General features: G+C 40.1%; 1 protein-coding gene across 1 annotated transcript in view; it reads left to right on the forward strand.

Moving 5' to 3' along the window:
- The window catches only part of LOC103809124 (BMP-binding endothelial regulator protein-like), a gene marked incomplete at its 5' end in the record, with an annotated part of 72587 nt that overhangs the window by 15013 nt on the left and 35136 nt on the right, over positions 1 to 22438 (forward strand). Inside the window, 2 exon segments of the mRNA XM_009081939.1 lie at positions 5585 to 5914; positions 13061 to 13397. Of these exon segments, the coding sequence (XP_009080187.1) occupies positions 5585 to 5914; positions 13061 to 13397 (667 nt within the window).

The raw sequence follows: 22438 nt of genomic DNA on the forward strand, positions 1-22438 counted from the left end.
ACAAAGAAGTGATAGACCTTACTGAACTTGCAGCATGCAGAATGAAAACTACTGAAACCATGTAGATATATTTTAATCATGATGAATAATCCTAACACAGTCTCACCTAAGTCATTGTGAGATTTTTTGGATGAAGTTTTTTCAAAGTGCACTGCAGTCATCTAGGTCTTGCAGTACACGTTTCATTTTGCAGTTAAGGCAGAAAATTTTGTTCATCACAAATTATTTTGCAGCTTTTTTTAATTGACAAAATAATCAGTGAAGCTAAATTAAACTCAAAGGCATTTGGACTGAGACTTAGGAGTGAAAGGTTGGTATTTTCACCTGGTCCTGCATGCTTTTTATGTGTTCTTATAGAAATGCTGAAAAAAAAAGTGCTGACTCTTCAAAGAAAGAAAAATAATAAGAAAAGAGGTGGGCTGATGCATTGTAGGTACCTGTGAGAGCAGGAAGTGAGACTAAAGGACTACATAGGCCCCTGTTTCTTGTGTTATTTCCTTGCCATGGAGAAATACATCAACAGAAAGACGGCAATTGTTTATTCATACTGGAATATTGTTCATGATTTACCTCCCATTTCAGCCGTGATGGTCTACTGTATAAATATGTATTCAGACAAATTGGAATAGCTATTTTATTTATGAAATAGACCATAAAGGCTCCTGTAGAGTTTTTGACACCACACCTTGTAATGTGTATTATATCAAGCTGCACTATGCAGCAGTTATGAGGAAAGTACTCTATGGCTATGCATTTTTTACAGAGAACCTAATGAAATTCTATTATGCATGTTCTGTTGCTAGTTTTCAAAAGTTAATAATGTGTTCTGTTTGATTTAAGGCTTAATTCAGCATATGGGATAATTGCATTCAAAGGTTCATTTTATTTTTAAAAAGCTGAGATCGTTTTGAATTATAGATGTGCAACCAGAACACCCTTAACTGGTAAACTTGTATTTTTTCCTCCCTCTCCTTACTTACACAGTGTCCAAACCAATTTTAGTTGCAATTTAAAGTATATTTTTCTTGGCCACTCTTAACTACCTACAAGCCCAGAAGAGTGTGACCAGACATCTGGACATCTTGGACTTCAATTGACTGCTCTGATCTCCTGAAAAAATAAAACAAGCTATTCCATGAGCACCAGAGCTAACAGAGCCTGGTTTCCTATGGATTTGTGTCCCATTTCCTTTATATCCCAACAAATAATAAACCCAGCTAGAGACAATATATCCTGTGGCTGGTCTGGAGCTACAAGTGTGCTAATTGCCCAGCCAATATGCTCATGCTCTCTGGCTGGTCAGGATGTGTGTGCTGACTGTCTGTCTGGCCTCCACCAAGCAGTATATATATTTTGCCTTTCTAAAAAGGCTAAATACTGTCTGGGAGAATGGGGGCATTGGGTGGAAGGCAGAAAGGTACTTTTTGGCAACCACTTATTTCAATAAGTGGTTCTTACTTTACTCAGCATACTACTTACTAGAGATTAGTGGTCATTCAGACTTTTATCCCTTCATATTGGCCAAAACAAGTTGTGATTTTTTTCCCTTTATGAGAATATGTTGAAACTTGGGAAATACTAATATGTTCTTTTCCGTGCTGTTGCTTTTTTAGCTTCCTATTTTTGTACAGCTAAACGTGTTTTCAAAAACAGTGCTCCTTGCCCACAGTTACCTTCCCTGTTACCTTTTCTAATGAAAGTCACTATTTCATTTGAATGGAGAACATGATTTGTAAATGCAAGCAAAGCATGCCAAGAGTTCTATAGCATTCATGTTAGGACCTAAATACTATTATTAGTTTGCAAGTAAGCTGTAGAGCCTTAGGTGGGAGCTGAGCAAGTTGCATTAATCACATGTGTAGTTTAATATTGTCAAATGTAAGAGCATGAAGTCTGTGTTTAGCTGCTGAAAAAACAAATGTGAAAAACACCAAGCTTCCAAAAGCTTTTATGAAAGCTGCAAGTTTTTAATACTGATTTGGGAGCCTACATGTAGGATTTCCAAGAGAGGTTTAGAGATGCTTGCAGCCGGCTCTCAAAAATGTTTCATCAGAGTTGAGTGCCTGAGGTGTTTTGAAAATCACAGCCTCCTGAACATAGCTCTGGGGTCTTCCTTTGAAAAAATCTGTATTTTTCAGGTATAGAGAAGGAATGGGTATATTTGCCTTCTTGTGCATGTGCAGATTAGCAAAAAAAAGACGCCAAAGGTCATGAATGCCAGGTTCAAAACAAGCAAGAGGCAATGGTTCTCCGTGCACTTTGCCCAAGGATGTTGTAGATGCTAAAAACACTTTTGGGTTCAAGGGGAGACTGGGAAAAATCACAAAAAAGAAGTCTATCAAAGGTTACTAAATAAGGAGAAACCATGTCTAACTCAGAAAGTCCCTAAGCTGAAAATACATGGAGGCTGGGGGAGTCTTAGGGGGAAGTATTGTATATAATTGCCCTTTTCTAACTCTACCCTAGACAGCTGATAGAGACAAGGAGTATTGGCAATAAGCTGGAAACAATTTACTGTAGGAAAAAAAGGGAAGGGTCTTCACCCATGACACTATGCCTTGTTAGCATAAGTTAGCAAAATTCACACTCCAGTGCTGGGGAACATAATGGATGGAGAGGTGTTGCTGCATTACCAAAGTTATGTCCTGACAGAGAAGCAAGTCACATACAACCCTAACTAGAGAACCAGTATTTCCAGTAGATTTCAAAAACTGCAAAGCAGAAAGACTGGTTTGTTTCAGAAGGGATAAAAAAAAGGAAAAAAAGAAGCAAACCATAAAATACGATGTGATTGAAACTCTCCCAAAAAGAAATAAACAGCAACCCAAAATCTAAAAATGGCAGGAATTCTTTTCATGTTGACTGTCTTTTGCAGTCATGTTACACCCAGTATTTAAGGTTTATTCCTGGGCCAACCAGTTCTTCTTACTGGCAGTGCCTGAGTTATCACACACACTCTTGCAGGGTGTGGAGTTATTTTTTAAACGCCACAATTTTAGCAAACCTTTCAAGAATGTTTTACACAGTGATATCAGAGAATCAATTATTCAGACTGTTTTTAGGTGGATTTTCCCTCCTCCATTTCCTTGGTTATTAAAGAAAACAGCAAAATTTGGATCAGACATTCAACTATCCAGTCCAAAATACATTTTTAACTGCACTGCATCAAGTTGACATATGACGTGACACGATGTAACATAACATAAAACAACATTACTCTGCCTAACACATTAGAAATTAAAAATAAATATTTCCTTTGGATCCCATTGGTGCTATCAATTTTACTTGCACATCTCTAAATTATGTTTGTTCCTCTCATGTCTTGCCTCTTAGCCACTTGCTTAGGTGAAGAATCAGCCTCCTCCTCCTGATAGATTGGTTAATAACATCTATAACATATGCACATTCTTGGCCTTTATAAATGCAGACAAAGCCCAGTTCTTTCTTCTGAAATCTTCACTGATGTTTGGCTGATTTTTTTGTTCATAGTTTCCTTGTTTTCATAACAGGTGTCACTATGCATAAAGAAAAATTAAAACCTGAAAAAATGAAGTAGAATCAGAGCTGGTAATAACATATATCTTAATATTCATCATGCAGATACTTACATGAATACATAAGGAAATCAGAAACATGTTTGTATGATGTAGCACACAGTTAAGTCAGATGGTCTCCATATCAAATGTGCAGATTTTTTTCCAATTGGTAAAAATTACATTGATTATTAAAACCTGTATGATTCCTGCCAATATATGGAGAATCAGCTAATCTTTTAATGACCTTTGGAAAGCAGTTATTAACATCCTCATTGTTATCAATGAGGAAAAGAAAACTCACAGATGTGCACATTTTTAAAAGCACTCTCTTACCTAAGTGTCTTGTTTTTCGGGCACTGCTTAAAGTCTCTGAGGCCTGTTTTCCAGAGGTGTTGACCAAATATGGTTAATTTTGATTTCTAATGGAGCTGTCAACATGATGTCCTTAAGAAATTGAGCCTTTTGGTCCCTATTTGCCAGACACAGTAAAGGGAGTAATATCAATGCCAAGGCTAGTTAAAGCTTGTTAGTTAAAGCTAGTTAGCTGAAGAAGCATGCACGTGGCAAGTTAGGGATAAAGTACAAATCACCCTTTCCCTTCTTCATGACATTCATGTCTCCCTCTTTTTTGTAGGTTTGAATTTGCCTTTTTTAAGCTGATTTTTCAGGCGGGCCATTGTTAGTTGGATTTTTTTTCCAGTGAATAAATTCTATTCCTTGTTACTCTTCCCTCCTTTACTGTTTTTCTTTAGGGTTTTTTTGGTTTTGGTTTTTGGTTTTTTTTTTTGGGTGTTTTTTTTATTGTTGGTGCTGTTCACAGCTCTCTGATTACTGTGTCAAATTGTGATGCTGCACCAAGTCCTTCCCCTAAAACAGGCATCATCTTTCAAAAGCAGCCTTAGGCCTTGAGTATCCAGCTGGCAGTAGCAGTGTGCATTTCTCTGCCTTCAGACCCCTTTTTCCAGGAACAGCAGCAATAAGGTGTGGTTAGAACCTATTGTTCTACTAAGAAGGCTGCAAGGCAAATAAACCTGCTGCTATCTTTGATTGTAAGGCAATTCAATCAATTGCTGAGTTGCTGCAGAGTAACTAGGCATCATTGACTTGAGTGTGGAAACATTCTGCCATTGAGCTGTGACTTCTGTGACCAACATATGGCTGCAAACATCCATAAGAAATCTCCATCCTTTCATAATGATGCAAATGATTAGTCAGGTACTACTGACTTTTAGTTGATGTGTGATAACAGTAACTACTACAAGTCAGTTGTGTATAAACAACATATACAATAGCTTGTAACACCAAGTAAAGATCCTGGTTGTACAGATAATCTCTCTGAGAACTGGTGACAGGACACCTTAGGGAATAGCCTGAAGTTGTGTCAGGGAAGGTATAGGTTAGATATTAAAAAAAGGTTCTTTACCAAGAGGGTGGTTGGGCACTGGAACAGGCTCCCCAGGGTCACAGCACTAAGTCTGCCAGAGTTCAAGAAGCATTTGGACAATGCTCTCAAGTAGATGGTGTGATTCTCATGGATATCCTGTGCAGGGCTAAGAGTTGGATTTTTATGATCCTAGTGGGTCTTTTCCAACTCCAGATATTCTGTGATTGTGTAATTCTGTATTTGGGGGAGGGGGAAATGTAGTCACACCTAGTTTATAGATGTATAATATTTCTAAGTGTGTTTATGTAGAATACGGACAGAATCAGTCCCTGCTAAAGTGGTCTGATGGCTTTTAATTTCAGGGAGTAACTGAAATATGAAAAATTTTACTGGCATTATAATAACCTAAACTGTTCTGATGGTGCATTGTGATTAAGGGCAAAGATACAGGTTAGCCTTCCTATGCTGCCCCAGGGATAAACTGGCCTTTGGTTCCCACCCACTTCTACTAAAGCCATGAAGCTTTTGGTTTTCAGAGATGTGCATATTCCTAGTGGGCAGTAGCCAAAATCTGTCATTGAGAGCAGAGTCCTGTAAGTTCTTATCAACTGCTTTTTCCAACATTGATCCTGATATGGCGCTTTTGTTTCTCACTCACCTGCAGAGCCTGGAGTTTGCACTGTATTTGGAGACCCTCACTACAACACTTTTGATGGACGGACATTTAACTTTCAGGGAACATGTCAGTACGTTTTGACGAAAGACTGCTCCTCCTCTGCCTCGCCCTTTCAGGTGCTGGTAAAAAACGATGCCCGTCGGACCCGTTCTTTCTCCTGGACAAAGTCAGTGGACCTTGTGCTGGGCAGAAACACTATCAGCCTCCAGCAGCACCTCACAGTGAAGTGGAATGGGACCCGAATCTCACTACCTTGCAAGACACCACAATTTCAGATCGATTTGGATGGTTATTTGCTGAAAGTGACAACCAAAGCAGGTACGGCAAGTGCATGTCTGTGTATGTGTTAGTGTGTGTGTGTCTTCTTTCTCCCTGAAGAGCTTCTCAAGTTCAACATAAACAGTAATCAGTAAAAAAAGTATGCTAATGGTAATAAATACAGTTATAACTCTTTAGAGATCTGAGGAACTCAGAGTGGTTTCAAAATTGCTGCGGCCCACAAGCAGACAGAGATCCCAGCTATGAGTTTGAAGTCTGCAGGATATTTGCTAAGCTGTGTTTCATTCTGTGGCTGACAATTAACTGCCTGAATAGATGAATGTGCCATGATTTTTTACTTCCAGTAGCTTAGAAGTGGCTTATGCAGGGTATGGTGGGTTGACCCTGGCTGGGTGTCAACCAATTGTGTCCACCAAAGCCACTCTATGACTCCCTTCCTCACCTGGACAGGGGAGAGAAAATATAACTAAAGACTTGTGGGTCAAGATAAGGACTGGGAGAGATCACTCAGCAGTCATGGTCACAAGCAAAACAGACTCAGCTTGGGGAAATTAGTTTAATTTACTGCCAATAAATCAGGGTAGAATAATGCGAAATAAAGCCAAATCTTTAAAACACCTTCTCCCCCAACCAGCCTTCTTCACAATTACTTTACAATTTACAATTGCAATTCCTATTCATGATTACTTCTCAATTACTTTACTCTTGATTCTCTCTACCTCCTCCCACCCTGAGCAGTGTAGGGGGATGGGGAGTGGGAGTTGTGGTCAGTCGCACACCTTGTATCTTGCCACGCCCTCCTTCTCAGGAGAAGGACTCCTCATGCTCATTCCCTGCTTCAACATGAGGTCCCTCCCATGGGACAGTTCTTTGCAAACTTTTTCAACATGATTCCTTCCCATGGGCTTCAGTTCTTCATGCACTGCTCCAGCATGAATTCCTTCCATGGGGTGCAGTCCTTCAGGAACAGACTGCTCCAGTGTGGGTCCCCCATGGTGTCACAAGTCCTGTCAGCAAACCTGCTCCAGCATGTCCTCCTCGCTCCAGGGTTCCACAGGTCCTGCCTGGAGCCTGCTCCAGGATGGGCTTCCCACAGGGTCACAGACTCCTTCAGGTATCCATATGCTCCAGTGTGAGGTCATCCATGGTCTACAAGTAGATATCTGCTCCCCAGTGTATCTCCATAGGCAGCAGGGGGACAGCCTGCCTCACCATGGTCTTCACTATGGGCTGCAAGGGAATCTTTACTACAGCACCTGGAGCACGTCCTCCCCCCTCCTTCTCCACTGACTGCAGGGTTGTTTTGGTCACACACACTCACTGTTCTCTCTGACAGCAGTTGCACAGGGCTCTCCCTTCTTAAATATGTTATCCCAGAGGTGATACCACTGTTGCTGATGGGCTCAGCCTTGGCCAGTGGTGGGTCCATCTTGGAGCCAGCTGGAATCGACTGGACATGGGGGAAGCTTCTAGCAGCTTCTCACAGAAGCCATCTCTGTAGCCACTCCACTACCAAAATCTTGCCATGCAGACTCAATACACAATGTCTTCGTTCGATACTTGCAGATAAGAATAGAGAGGAGATAAGTTCTTAAACATAACATTCCAATTTTTTTAACAGTTGCAGCAACATGTCTTGCAGTTTAAGTCAGCAATTATATAAAATCATAGTTAGTAATGGCTGGAATGAGTTTAAGTTGTCAAATTATGGAAACATTTCACTGGGACTACCTGCAAAATGGAGGCCTGGGTTTGAAAACCAAGGTTAAATTTGCAGTTCAGTGCCATCTTGTTGGGCTTGCTTTATGCCTGAATAAGAAGTTGTCTGTGAGGAACAGAGTCTACAGCACCAGAAGCAAAAGGAAATAAGAAACTTCAGAAAATCTGGTACCTTATTTCTAGAAACAGGGAAGGGAGATAGCAGACTCTTGGATCTTGTGTGTCCTAGAAAATCCATTAATTGTCAAAATGCTAAATCAGAGGACTTAGATTTGTTTTGATAAACTGTTCTGAAACTATATTATCCTTGCATAGATAAATACTGAGGGAAAGTTTAAAACTTTCTCATTAGCATGTGTTAGGTACTACTGTAGTCCTGGGAGATTTCACTTACACAGTGAAGTACTGTTTTAGTGAGAGTACTATTTACTGTTAATTCAATTAAATGCCATGTGAAAGCAGTGAAAATAATCTTTCTTATGGAGTGATATGGTCAAAGGCATGACGCATAGTCATACTCATTATCTAGCTTTTTTTTTTTCGAGGGAGACACTAGCACCCACTGTTGAGTTGAGAATTTAGACACCTGTTCATATAGCCCCTGGAAATGTAAGTCTGCATAATGTGGATCCCAGCTCTGGGCTCACTCCTCAAAGTAGCAATGCAGATTTTTGTGGCTGTCTGTAAAATGCACACAAGTTGACCATTATTTACAACTTCTAATTGAAAGCATCTTGAGGGTTTTTCTTTGCAGCCAGCTGAACACTATGAATTCTGACGATGTGGATTTCATTAGCCAACCACAGGCCAAGGAAGGGTTTTCAATTGAAGATGAATGACAGCTAATCCTGCTGCTATTCCGTTTGTCTCTGGTGCAAACCTAATAAATGACTACACACATCCTTGTCCATGTGTTGGCAGAGGAAGTGCAAACATGGCATATGACAACATACCAAACAGTGTGTAATCACTGCAAATTATAGCCTAAATAATTCCTCCCCTTAACGGAGCAGGATCAGGTTTCTTGCACTGAATGCAGCATGAAGGGCCAAGTCCTCCTTTCCTCAGCACGTAAGGCCTGGAAAGCAGCAGAATGGCACAGCTCTATTTTACTGGGAGAGGACAAGCAACAGAGAGGCTGTAGAGAGGAAGAATGTGCTGAGTAGAGCAGGTTTAAAGATAAACGTTTTGTTCCACAGGAAATTCTGGGTGCTGGGGTGGGGGGGAATTAGAGAATTTTCTCTGTTTCAGAAAGAAACATGGATTTTTAAAAAAATATATGCTTTCCAAGTGTAGGGTGAAAAAGGAAAGGGAGGGAGGAAGTAATGAAAAATAAGCAAAACCACTGCACTAGAAGAAGTAAAACTCAAAATAAAACTGGGCTGGGAAATGCAGGGTCTGGTGCTTACAGCTCAGCCAGCATTCCCATGGCTTTTGGTTTTCCTTTTGCAGAGCTAGGAGCTGAGTCTGGGATAAAACGGGGAAGTCCAAAGCTTCAGGAAGCCTTGTGGTCCCTGGCTACAGGGCAATCCGTATGGCAGGGATGTCCCAGAGTTTCATACCCTGATCATTCAGGCTTCCAGGCAGCCCACCAGGCGAGCTGGCAGGAAACCAGCTTGGAGCCTTGCCTGTGCTGTGTTGGAAGTTCATTGAATACGATATGTCTCCCTGAAGCATTTCAGTTCTGATGAATTGGCATTTTCCAGTGAAAACCTGTTTTGTTGCTGAATTCCTCACCAGCTGTAGCCTTGGATGCCATGCAGCAGCAATCCTTGCACTCTGCACTTGCAGGTACTTCATCATGGGTGTGCTTGGGATGGTGTTGAGTCCTTATCTAAACTTTCTGTGTTAAAAAGACGAGAGAGTAGAGGGTCACAAGGTTTCTGTTACTTATCTATTCCTTTAGTGCATGAGCATTTGGTTGTTGTTTCTGTGCTGATCTTCCACACAAAGCCACTTTGCTGAGGTTTTTTGTACCCCTTTGGCACTAAATCTTTAGGGAAGAGTAGTCTGCCAGTTCTTGAGGATGCCTTTACCATGAAAAATCATGCAGAACAATTGATGAGAGTTCCCAGCATGGGGAGCTCAGTATGTGATGTGCATAAATCCAGAAGGATTTTTTTTTAAAATGCAGTACACTACATAGTGTGCCAAGTTAAGAAATCAAGTAACAAGTTGGTTAAGCGTCCTTCAAAGAGAGGGGAAAATTGGAAAACCCTAAAAAGTAACTCAGAGAATATTCCTTTTCTGTACATCCCAGATGGGACAGATGTTGCATCCTTTGGCTTCACATCTCTTGGATTCTGATCCTTGTCCAAGTGAATGGGAAACTCATCCGTTACATAGTGTGCCAAGTTAAGAAATCAAGTAACAAGTTGGTTAAGCGTCCTTCAAAGAGAGGGGAAAATTGGAAAACCCTAAAAAGTAACTCAGAGAATATTCCTTTTCTGTACATCCCAGATGGGACAGATGTTGCATCCTTTGGCTTCACATCTCTTGGATTCTGATCCTTGTCCAAGTGAATGGGAAACTCATCCGTTCCGTTAAGGCATCAAGAAACCCTTCCAAACAATTTCTGTTTGCCAAGGAGACTATTTCAAACATTGCTCCATAGCATAATCCCATCTGTCACAGCTCTTGTTGGTTTACAGAAACTAATTGAATTTTCTACTTGTGAACAAACAAAAGGCACACACTGCACAGTGCAATCAGGCTCCAACAAACTTATTATGTAGGTAAGAGTAAATACCCTTCCTTGTTACGCTAAAAGGGAATAAGCTCCATTATGGACAGAAATCTTTAGGCTGTTCATCAAAGCTAGAAATTACTCTTCCATCTGAGCAATTACAGCAGAATAAAGTGTAATTAAACCATACTCAGATAGAGTAAAGCAAGAATCTCTAGATTTAAAAATATACATTTTTATATGCTAAGACAAAAGGTCATAATTTTTTATTATTATCTGCATACCTGCATGCCTTTCTCAGGGCTACAAAAGTAACAGAACAAGTAAATTAACTCTCATGAAGGGAACACAAATATTCAGGAAAATTTTAGAGTTAACCTGTCATAATTAATGTATTTTCACTGAAGATCAGTAAGTCTTATCTTGAAAATTAAAAGTCATAAAAAGAAAATTAGGATAGACTCATTAGCCAGTCTTTTCTGACTTTGCTTAAAGCCAGCAGCTTCTGAGGAAGCTTGTTGAGGGAAGAAGTTGAACACTGCCTTACCAATTGGAGTTATTTTCTGAAGAGAACAGTCTGAGAACTTGAATCTTGGTGCTTTAAGCTTTGAGAAAATTTATATGATTCTCAAATCTGAAGATATCTTGGTTTATAAGTCAATAGCAAGTCTTTCTAAATGCCAGCACGGCATTATTAATCTTGTGTCTGCAAATCAAGCTGTGTTTTGTTTTGTTCAGCGTTGTCAGAAGCAGAGACAGCTGGAGTTTGAATTTGTCCAGCAATGATAATGCATGAAGCAGATTAAAAGGCAGCTTCCCCTCTTGCCACTGTGCTGGCCTCATTAACAATTGTAGTCTTGCACAATTTCTCAGTTGGCTGGGTGTAAAGTGTCTTTGGAGGAGGACACAGTGGCCCATCCATGCTGGGTTTATTAGTTAATTTGAAACTTATTTCATTCAGTCAGCTCAGGACATATTTGTGCTATTATTGCTAACCTGTAGTGATAAGAAAACATGGTATAATAGACTGTACTGACAGGTGATGCAGAATTACCTCCACAGCCTTGATGAGTAAATCATTCCCAAGACCCTTGGTGACATGGTGTAAACCACATGAGCACTGGGATAGTATGTACCAATGGCAACATGCCCCTTCTATAGCCATAATCAGCCCTTCAGCTTCACCCTGTTTCTCTGCAGCGAGGGTAGGAATTGTCCTAAGAGACAATGGGATGTGTTGCTAAAGGAGGAGTTCCAGCTTTGAACTGAGCCACTGGTATGTTAATTACTTACATGAGGATAAGGCAGGATTTGGATCATGTAGTGACAAGCACTGATTTACAAGAGGAAAGGGTGGTGCTAAGACAATCCACACAGCAAATGAGGAAAGCTGGAGCAAAGCCCTGGTCCTGCACCGCAGTGATGCTCTCTGGTATTCTTGGCCAGGCAGGGAGAAGGGGGTAAAGTCTGGATTATCTTGTTTAAAAGCAGACTCCTGTGTTTATCCTTAACTAATCACTGCCCACAAGCACTTTATGATAATAAATTGATGTCAGCAAAGTGATTTGTCATCTTCAGATGCAGGGTTACTGAAGACAAGTGGAGTGGAAGCCTTCATGAGACATTGGAAATAACTAAAAAAAAGGCCATTTTTGGGTAGAAGTTAAACAGCAGTGATTCTTGATGTTGTTTTTATCCCATATGACACCAAAATTGTTTTCTCTTATGAGATGTATATTCACTCCACAGAGAATGGAATTCATGTAATTTAGACTCACCAGGTAAAAACTAGAAGTTTACTCTCCACCTGAGCTCTGGGGCCTCCTAGAATATCACTGCAAACAGAAAAGAATTCAGAAGGTAGTTTATTACCCCTGCATTAGACGTTCGTGATCCAGAGCTGCTTATTTCTCTCCATCAAAGAGAGGCCCAGAGATAAAATGGATTTCACATACAGAAAGCAATTTTGAAGTACCAGAAGCATCAAACCTTCCTGTAAAACAGATTGTAGCAGAGGACTTGCATCCCAGTCACTAGATGAAGGTTAAATGTTTACCATCATTTCTCAGTATTTCTAAGTTATGCAGACAACTTCTAAAAGCTGTTAATTAATGCCTTTTGAATGAATAGCTTGAATCCAATTCAGAATGCCTTCTTACATCATTTTTGCCCATCTGATATATCTTTGCTGTAATCTTTTTAGCTCTCTTTACTCCCACAAAATAAGGTACTTGTGTTGGAACTGTTGTATTCACACAAACGAGTGATCAACATCAGCTTTGTAGGCAAGAAGAGGCTATTTCCCATAAGGTGGTCACTGGTGGAGTCTCATGGGGCATAGACACCTTTGTATACCCATGACCTGTGCAATGAGTGACAATGGCTGAAATTGTGAGCTCCCTGTGAAATCAGCTAGAAATTTACCCTATGAAATTTAATTTGCAGAATTTTGCAAGAGCCCTCTTTCAGTGTTCAGAGTAGTTCTGCCTTGGCTCAGTATTTGTTAGGATAACCTCGTTCATTACCAAAGAGGAATAAAAATAAACAGAGACAGGCATGAGACATTGTAGTTAACTGTGATTTAAGAAACACTACACTTGCCAGTGGCACTTACTGTGAGATATATAGAAATCTAACAGCGTTATTAGAATGAAGCCAATAGCTTTGTTCAGTTTCCCATGAACACTGTTTCACAAATATAAGGTGCAGTGTGTTATCCTCAATTTCTTCTTCTTCTTCTCTTTGTGTGTGTGTGTGTTTTTGTCTCATCTTTTTATTAGGCTTGGAAATCTCATGGGATGGAGACAGTTTTGTGGAAGTCATGGCTGCACCGCATCTGAAAGGCAAACTCTGTGGTCTGTGTGGCAATTACAATGGGCACAAACGAGACGACCTGATTGGGGGGGATGGGAATTTTAAGTTTGATGTGGATGACTTTGCCGAATCCTGGCGTGTGGAGTCCAATGAATTCTGCAGTCGCCCACAGAGAAAACCTGTACCTGAGCTCTGTCATGGGACAGTCAGGGTGAAACTCCGAGCTCACCGGGAATGCCAGAAACTCAAAGCGTGGGAGTTTCAGAGCTGTCATTCAACAGTGGATTATACCACATTTTACCGGTAAGTGTGGCTTGCTGTGAAGGGAGATAGTAAGTTACCGTGCAAGGAGAAAAAACACAGAGTTGGCCCAATATCAGTAGAATTTGAGCACATGTGTTGAGCTGCTTTTGCAAGGAATTTATATACAGGCTTAGAGTTACATTATGGGGAGGTTTTCTGAGTCAGGAATCAGAAGATAGTCCTGAACTTATTGACCTGAGTTCAGTGAGAAAGGAAGGCTTGTGAACACCTAGAGAAAAAATACTTTTGGAGACTGAGGAAAGAGGGGGAAGAGACTTCAAAACATTTTTGTAAACTCTCTCTGGTTTCAAAGTCAGTTATAAAGTTGAGGATGACTTTAATTGCTATTGCTTGTGGTCCAGAGAATTGTGTCTTCCCAGAAGCATTTTGAAAATTACTTTATTATAGCAGGGATATTAAATGACTAGTGCCTCTTGGATTCATGTAGTTTGTGTGTTAAGAGTTTGAAAGGAGAGAGTTAACAAAATCTTCTGCACTTGCCTATCCTGCCCTGGGAGCAAAGAAAGACATATAACGATCTAGAAGCCTTGTCTGAATGCATTATTTAAGATTTTTTATCTTTACAATGCTTCCAATCTAAACCACAGAGGCATAATTTCTGTTCTTTAATTGTCATGAGTTTATTTACCCCTCACTCAGTAAATTGGCTTTTCTTTTGATTGCCTGACATAAAAAACAAGAGCAAGCTGAGTCACTGTTTTATTATGGTGGATGGAGCTGCCTGATCTCTGTGCTCCCAGCTTTCCCCACTTGGGCACATCTGCTGAACTATTGGACTTATTAGTAAAAGCTTTCTAAAATGACTTGATTTCCCTTATGAATTGCCTTTCCTTTTATAATGAGACAGAAAGTCTTTTATCTACTCTAACAGAATATGTCTGGGACTGAGAAATACTAGAAGACACACAGCTTGGCTTGTAGTCTGTGTGCCTCTGGATTTATTTTTCTATAGTGTATCCCTGTGTTAGGAGCCTGGCAAAGAGTAAAGATTATATTGTATGCGGGTTATAATCCTTTATCTTTTCCAATGGCTGGAGGCACAACAGAGAGCACTAGAGCTGCTAACACACACACAGGGTCTGTTGAATGAATTTCAGCAACATTCTCATCTCACTTCCATCGTCCTCTAAAGGTAAGTGATGACAATGCAAATGGAAAACAGGCACAGAGAGATTTGTTTAATTTTGCAGTGGATTTTTGTCCCCTTTTAAGAGTAGCTCATGATTAATTTAGTGCAATACACTTCCTGACACCACAGCAGAAAATGATTTATATTTTGGCTACAGCATCCAGAAAAAAACCCCAAACCTCTACGTGCTTGCACACAGGAATTATTGTAGAGCTTTTCTGTTCCTTTAAAATTATGTCTAATGTTTGTCCTGGAAACACAATGAAATCAAGCAAGTATTTAATTCAACTATGTCCTTTTGTAGAAAAGTATATTTTTCCCTAAGGAAACTTTATGTTGAAATGACCATCATAATCTGTCAGAAGAAGCTGTTCATTTGCATCCATTTAGATATGGCTAGCTGTTAGAATGTGAAGCTCCCAACACCGGAATAAAAGACAAACTAAAATTAATAGTTAAATAATGGTATTTAGTAGAATGCTGTTTCTTCTTGGAAACTGATAAAGTTGTAGCAAGCAATTCAGTCAATGACTGTGACCATTTTTCATACTAGGAAGTTCCTGCAAGGAGGTAATGATTATGGGACATGTGTTCAAGAAAGTTCGGGGAACCTTTCTAACATAAATCTTTGCAGATATAAATACTTGTGTGTGTGCAAGTATAAATATGAGTATTTCAGAGATTTACTTTATTTTTCTCTTCTTTTTCAAAGAATACATCACCATTGCTGGTGATATACTTGTGCAGAAAATTTAAATTACCATTAAAAGAAATTTTAATTAACACAGCTTTTTACCAAGAATTTTTGGCAAAGCATATTTAGTCAATATACTCTAATTTCAGATTAGGTTTAATTGAAAGCTTTCAAATTCTGCTTTTCTAACTCTGAACAAGCTCCTAGTAGTAGGAAAAGTAAGGAGTCAGTGGTAGGGTCAGATTCTTTCACTTTCTATTCATCTCCTCATTGAATTGAATAGCTTCTCAGTTTTTACCCTCCAACATTATATATTATGGAATTTTTCCATTTTAAATACTGCATTCTCAAAAGTTAACCTTTCTTGGTCATTCTAGCCCATACTATCCACATTGCTCCATTTTCATTAGGCTGCTCGGGTAGTGACCTGCTGTTAATAAAAATTCTCAGAAATAGTAATAAACTCAGCAAAAGCATTACGAATTAGGGTGTGTTTTCTCCAAATACCAAAAAAGGCAGCGAACAACGGATTGCAAACATTTGTTTGACATTGTGTTACTGAGGAGATTTCTGTGAAGATGTCTCAAATTCGTTTTAAGTCTCATTCTTTTTACAGCTGTAGTTTCTCCTTTTGTTAGCCATCCAAAAATCATACAGCAAGATTGTCATGATTGGTAGGTGAAAAGGATATACTTCATGTTTTTAAGAGTAGAGGCCTAGCTGCATGTTAACTCCTGAGCTTAACCTTGAGAGATCTGTGACACCTTAGGCTATGCAGGTTGCCCTCAACCCCTTTTTTTTTTGATGTTGTGACTTTGGTAGTTTGTGTTTCCCTGCAAAGTGCATGGTAGAAGAAAGCACAATATAAGTCTACAAGAAAGGATTTTGAAATAGTACTGACTACAAACTAAAATGTTTAGTATCTAATTTTATACCACTCTTCTAATTCTTTGTTTTGTAACTAGACACATTTTATGTGTTTTTAATTGTGGTTTCCTTTGTTTAGTTTTGGGTTGGTATTCTTTTTGTCTTTAATGCATTGCTAGTAGTACTCATGAGTAATACTCTTAAAATATGCCTTTGGGTTGAATGTTTTGTTTGGAGGCAAGTTCATTAAGCAGGGAAATGATTTTGAATTCCTAGGAGATTTTGGTAAAACCTGTGCGAAAAAGAGATTAACAGTTAGAGTCATCACCATTGCCACTTGTCTATTTTGATATTTCAATATGCTAAGCATCCTAGATTGGTTCTCTGGGGAAAAAAAAGTGTTACCACGCTTACTCAGTAGCAAGTTTCTAGACAAGGTAATTAAACCATGTATGCAATAAAGCTTGCTCTCAAACTCCTGAAGCTGCCCTAGGGTATAAGCAGCGCAAAAATCAGCAAACCCAGCTCAAAATCTCATGCTGCTGTTAGCAGAAAAAGGTCTATCACATTATCAGGAAATATTATAGTACTACTTAAGGTCTTGGATGAGGATTTGGGGAGCTTAGGGGACCTGAGGATGGAGAAGAGGACTTTCTGTCCTCCCAAAGCCCTTCCCCGTGGCTGATCTCGTTACATATCATCTTTGAGCTGTCCTGGAGCAGTGGCCTTGAGGTGACTACAGCCCTACTGAGGCTAGGGAGGAATATGGCCATGGCACACAGATCCCCAGTGTGCCCCCATGTCAGCTTTGCTTGGCCATGACCAGCATCTCTCAGGAGCCTCCTTGAAGGCACAGGAGTAGACAACCCCTAACAGGGTGTGGGAACTGCAATGAGAAAGGCGTATCAGCGCTGCTTGATACAGGGATAAGTTGAGCTGCAGGAAACACCATAGAGAAAGACATATATTTCTGGAACACACCTGTCCTCTTTTTAAACAGTGACATCAACAGATTTGGAACATGACATCAACATGATATCAGTATATCAGTATATCAGCCATCTCTAATACACCTACACAGCAGCTGAGTTCATAAATGACTAGTTAGATGTTGTTCGAGACTCTCACTACTGCCATAACTTTGGAAAAAAATTCAATGTCTTGCTTTTGCCATGCAGTAGATTTCTCTATGTCAGCTTGGAAAATCTGTGCCCTCTTAATACAAGTCTTTTTACTGTTATTAGTCTTCCTATTCTTAATATATTTTTGTTATTGTTTCCTCCTCCTATTATTATTATTATTATTATTATTATTATTTTGTTTTTAACACACGATAGCATACCAAATAATTATTTACTCTTTTTCTCTGGTGTAATTGTCCTAAGAGATATGTTTTTCTCTCAAACACTTGAATTTAATCATATTCAATATTTTATGGCAAGGAATAATTGACATAATAGTAGCATCATTTGTTTGAATCTGTTAATCACATGCATTCAAGAATTACAAATCTACTTTATTGCAATTCTTGTCTTAAATGTTCATTGTGATGTTATGACACTACTCCATCTATAGCTTTTGGTTAATCAGTTAATGGGTTTCTATTTCAGTTAACCAATTAACTTTATGCAGTTGACTGCTGCAGTCTTGCAGTTTTTCTAAAAATGTTCACTTAACTAGAGAAAATATTACTGCTTAGAGTTAGAGCATAAATTGCAATGTCATGTAGTCCATCAGTTCTCTGTTATTAAGTTTGGTGGTAGTGTCATAAATGGCTGCAGAGAACATGTGAGCCATTGCAGTGCTAAGTTACTTACAAGCTCTGTTTAAAAGATGAGGACCAAGGGTTTGTGGCTTTGAAGCAGAAGGTTTGAAGGTTTTTTTGACTTGTTAACAATGATGTCCTACAGCTGTAAAATTCATGTGGTTGTGCCCCTATGTCACTAAGCAGGATGGTACAAAAGAATTGTAGGCTGAGGAGTGATTTCTGAAAATCCAGTTTCAAGTGTTTAAGGAGTGGGTGGAAATGGGATTTCTGGAGCCTTTGGTTTGCTGCCAAATATGCGTATTGCAAAATTCCCCCACAAAGTTTTCTGGTCCTGGCTGTGCATGTGGGCACAGCAGTTGCTCATGCTGGTCCTGCTGAGGCCGGGCTGCGCCAGGGCTCCTCTGTGGCATAAATGAAGGGTAGCTGTAGCTCTTACTGCTCACCAGGGTGACTGTCCTGGCTCCTGCTCCTGCACCAGCCTCCATATCCATCTTTCCACCCACCTCAGGACAGAGCTGGCCTGTGTCCCCCTTCAAGACAAAGCCAGTGGTGTTGGCTCAAGAAAAGAACTGATGGCATGAAGCTGTAACCACTTCCCTTGCAGACCTGGCAGAGAGCAGGGGACAGCTCATGCTTCCACATCCTCTTGTGCTAAGGTATGGATGTTTCTGAGTCTGTCAGACTGCCTGCCTGAAGCTGGCCCCAAGTCTGGGTACTAGCAGCAGTGTAACCACAACAGAGAGGAACTCAGGGTGAAGCAATTTACTCAGCTTCTTGTGCAAATTGTCATTGAGCAGCTGTACAGCCCAGGGAACTTCTGGTTATAAAGGGATGTTAAAATATTTGAAATAATAATTGGTTTGGGTTTTTTTTTAAGCAAATGTGCACCAGAACTTGAGTTTTCTATGAATCAGAAATACAAAATGAGTAAAGCTGGAAGGGAGCACAATGTGTCATCTAATCCAACCTCCCAGCTCAAGCAGGATCATCCTAGAGCACATGGTGCAGAATTGCATCCAGATGGTTCTTGATTATCTCCAGTGGAGGAGACTACACAGCCTCTCTGGGCAATCTGTTCCAGTGCATGGTCACCCTCACAGTAAAGAAGTTCTTCCTCTTGTTCAGGTGGAGATTTCTATGCATCAGTTTCTGCCCATTGCCTTGTATCCTATTGCTTGACACCAACCTGAAGAGCCTGGTGCCATTCACTTGACACCCTCCCTTCAGATATAGATATTGATAAGGTCCCCTCTCAGTCATCTCCTCTCAAGCCTAAATAGACCCAACTCCCTCAGCCTGTCCTCATAGGGGAGCTGCTCCAGTCCCATCCCCCAGTCATCTTTGTAGCCCTCTGCTAGACCCACTCTAAGAGATCCATGACTCTCTTCTATGGAGCATCTGTGAGCTGGACACAAATACTCCAGATGCAGCCTCAGCAGGGTTGAGTAGAGGGGCAGGATTACCTCCTTCAGCCTGCTGGCAATGCTCTTTCTAATACAACCCAGGATACCATTGGCCTTCTTGGCCACAAGAACACACTGCTGGCTCATGGACAGTTTGTTGTCCACCAGGAACCTCAAGTCCTTCTCAGCAAAGCTGTTTTCCAGCTGGTCAGCCCCCATCCTGTGCTGGTGCTGTTGGTTATTCCTCCCCAAGTGCAAGACTCTGCATTTGCCTTTGCTGGATTTCAGGCAGTTCTTCTCTGCCCATCTCTTCAACCCGTTGAGATTCCTCTGAAGGGCTGCACAGCACTCTGGGGCTAGATGCTCAGGCACCAGGAGAGCCAGTGTGTTCCCAACCCTTCCAGCTGGGAACCAGTTCTCCACATATGTCTGTCAGGGCTGCCTACTGCCTTTAATTTATGCCCCTATAAGAATTGACATTATTCCCCAGGCCAGTAAACGTCAACCCGTGCATCTTGTGTAAGGCCATGATGAACTCACTAACATACAGATAAGAGGCACCGTGACTTAAACTGCTGGTGACTGACAGTGCTAACAAATGAGAGAAAATATACTTTGTAGTGTCTGATGCACTTTTGGGATTTCTAGCTGCAAGCATGAAACTGTCCTGCCTATATGCTGGCAGTAAGGAATACTGCAAAACTGATGCATATATGTAAGTCTATAGCTCACCACTGTTTTAAACCTTGTCCTTGTAGTATTTTTCTTCTGATATAGCCAAGAGTGAGTGAGTGGAGGCTGCCAAAAAACTGCTGTTTAGATTTAAAGATTAGAAGTTTGGATTTGAACAAATGGGTTGAGTAGTCAGAAAAGATAAATCTAAAGCCAAGCTGAGCTCAATTATCTGCAGATCATGATTCCTCTTCATCTTTCCCCACACCCCTGCCCCTGGTGGGGTATTTTTCATGTAACCAAGCCCCATCCACTTGTGTCTGTTTAGAAAAGTACCTCAGGAATTTGAGGCTAGAAAACATTCTTCTCTTTGTATCAGTGGTTATTACAGCTGTAATACATTGAAGCACTGCCAGAGGATTCACAGATGTCTCCTTTCCTGTTGAGGTATTGGGAATCAGGGAGGGGGGATTAGGGTGGAGAGGGCTGCAAAATCTGACAAAACAGTGGTGTTGGATAGATACCATTCACCTGGGACTGTCCTTGGCTTGCTTCCAGCTGAGAAGCGCATGCTTCCCCAGTGACCCACTTTGTGCTTCCCTATATGGAAAGTTAATGATTTTTATTTTTATTTTTTTTAACAAGGAGTGTTCTTTTATAGGAAAACCAGATGAAGCATCATACTACTCTGTGATTAAAACCCGGGAATTATGTTTCCTTCAAAGGACTGTATGTCTGGAATGTGTTTGTTTTGCATGATTACAACCCTACCTGTCCTTTTATGCTGAATGAGATGTTATTTCCTACTGCTCTCAAATACAATATGAGGCTTCTTTTCTCACTTTTCTGGGAAAGAAGTCAATTTGTGATTATCATGCATGCAGGTATATAGAGACTTATTACAAAAAACCTGCTTCTGCCTAGTAAAACTTCATTGCTTTCTGGTTTATTACCCGGCTCAATGAAATTCAAGTCAGGTGTTTCATAACCAAATGCTGTCTTCCTCCATTGCCCAGTGTCTGACAGATGTGAGACTCTGCATGTGAAAACATAAGATCAGCTTGACTGAGAGAGAAGAGATCCTGAAGGATGATAGGAACTATGGGGTAGGTAGGAGAAGGGGAGACATCTAACAGAAAAGCAGGGTACCATAAATACCCTTCTAATTTGTCAATATGGGTCTCATTCTCAGAACTTGTTGTTCCTGGTTTACCTTTAACAGAGGTTTGGTAGGCTGGTTTTATTTGTTTTTCTACAGTATCTTGGAGTCATGAGATTAAAACCTGATTTATTGTAGTTAATGGGAATTTTGCTGTAGATGGGTGACAGGTTTTCAATATTGTGACTTCTCCTGTCCCATGCAGGTTTATTACACTAATTTCTTGCATCAGTTAGTAATCGTTGTTTCACTGTCCCACCATTTGCTGTGCCACAGACACTTTAAGAAAGCTTCAGCAGTTTCAGAGAACAGCAGGTGCATTCTTTACTATGGTAGACAAGAGAAAACATATTCAAATTGGGGTCCTATTTGTTTGTCATGTTCTTTCCTAAAGGATAACCAAGGTGTGACTTTCCAAGGCAGAAGTCATAATTTGTCTGGCCTCAGGCAACTGAGAGATCCTTTCTATGTTTCGCTAACTTGAGTTCACTTGTGGTTCTTTCTTCTTGGCTGTAAAAAGTTTGTACAAAAACTGTCCAATTCTAGGTCTGCTGTCCCTCACATTTTTCAAAGCTTGTCTGATAGGCTTTTAAATATGTCCTAGGCATAGTTTCTTTAATATAGTGTCCCCCACCATAAATATTTTTATTAAAGGTAACATCATTGAATGCCACTTTTTCACAGTGAGCATGAACATGCCCTAGGACTACCATGGCAAAATGTAAGCACATCCCTGTTGCATACACTAATAAATTGTTTTTGAAGGGGCCCTTTCCATTTCTGAAAAGCACCACTGATGTTTCACTATTACAATATAATGCATGATTTTTCAAAAGAGGAAAGCAGGTGTGAAGAAGAACTGGTGGAAAAGCTGAGTGATATCCTCCTTTGCAGAAATATTTTAAAAGATGCCACCTGCCATTTGGTGCAACTTGATCAATTGCTGATGAAAAAATACTTGCTACACTGAAGTATTTCTCTTAGCTCCAAGAAATAAATCTCATTTTTGTAGAGGTGTTATTTGGAAAAGTTGTCATCATCATCAGGGGATGTCTTTGTTAGGTACAACAGATTTTAACTACAATTACTACAAAATCCAAGACCTCTGTTCAACCTGATTTTAATTAACCTCTAAGACAGGTTCTCAGCAGGGCTTTATTTGCTAGTTCGTTTTCATTCAATTTTAGCTTTTTATGTTTTAAGCTTTATTGAAGTATTGATTTTATATGTAATCCAGAGGTGCTTAGCTGATCGCAATATGTCTATTTCCATAAATAAATAATTCAAGAAACCAACCCATCAAATCTCATGTTTTGCCTTGGGCAGAG

The sequence above is a fragment of the Acanthisitta chloris genome, unplaced genomic scaffold, assembly GCF_000695815.1.
Source record: "Acanthisitta chloris isolate BGI_N310 unplaced genomic scaffold, ASM69581v1 scaffold6429, whole genome shotgun sequence".
NCBI classification, from domain to species: Eukaryota; Metazoa; Chordata; class Aves; order Passeriformes; family Acanthisittidae; genus Acanthisitta; species Acanthisitta chloris.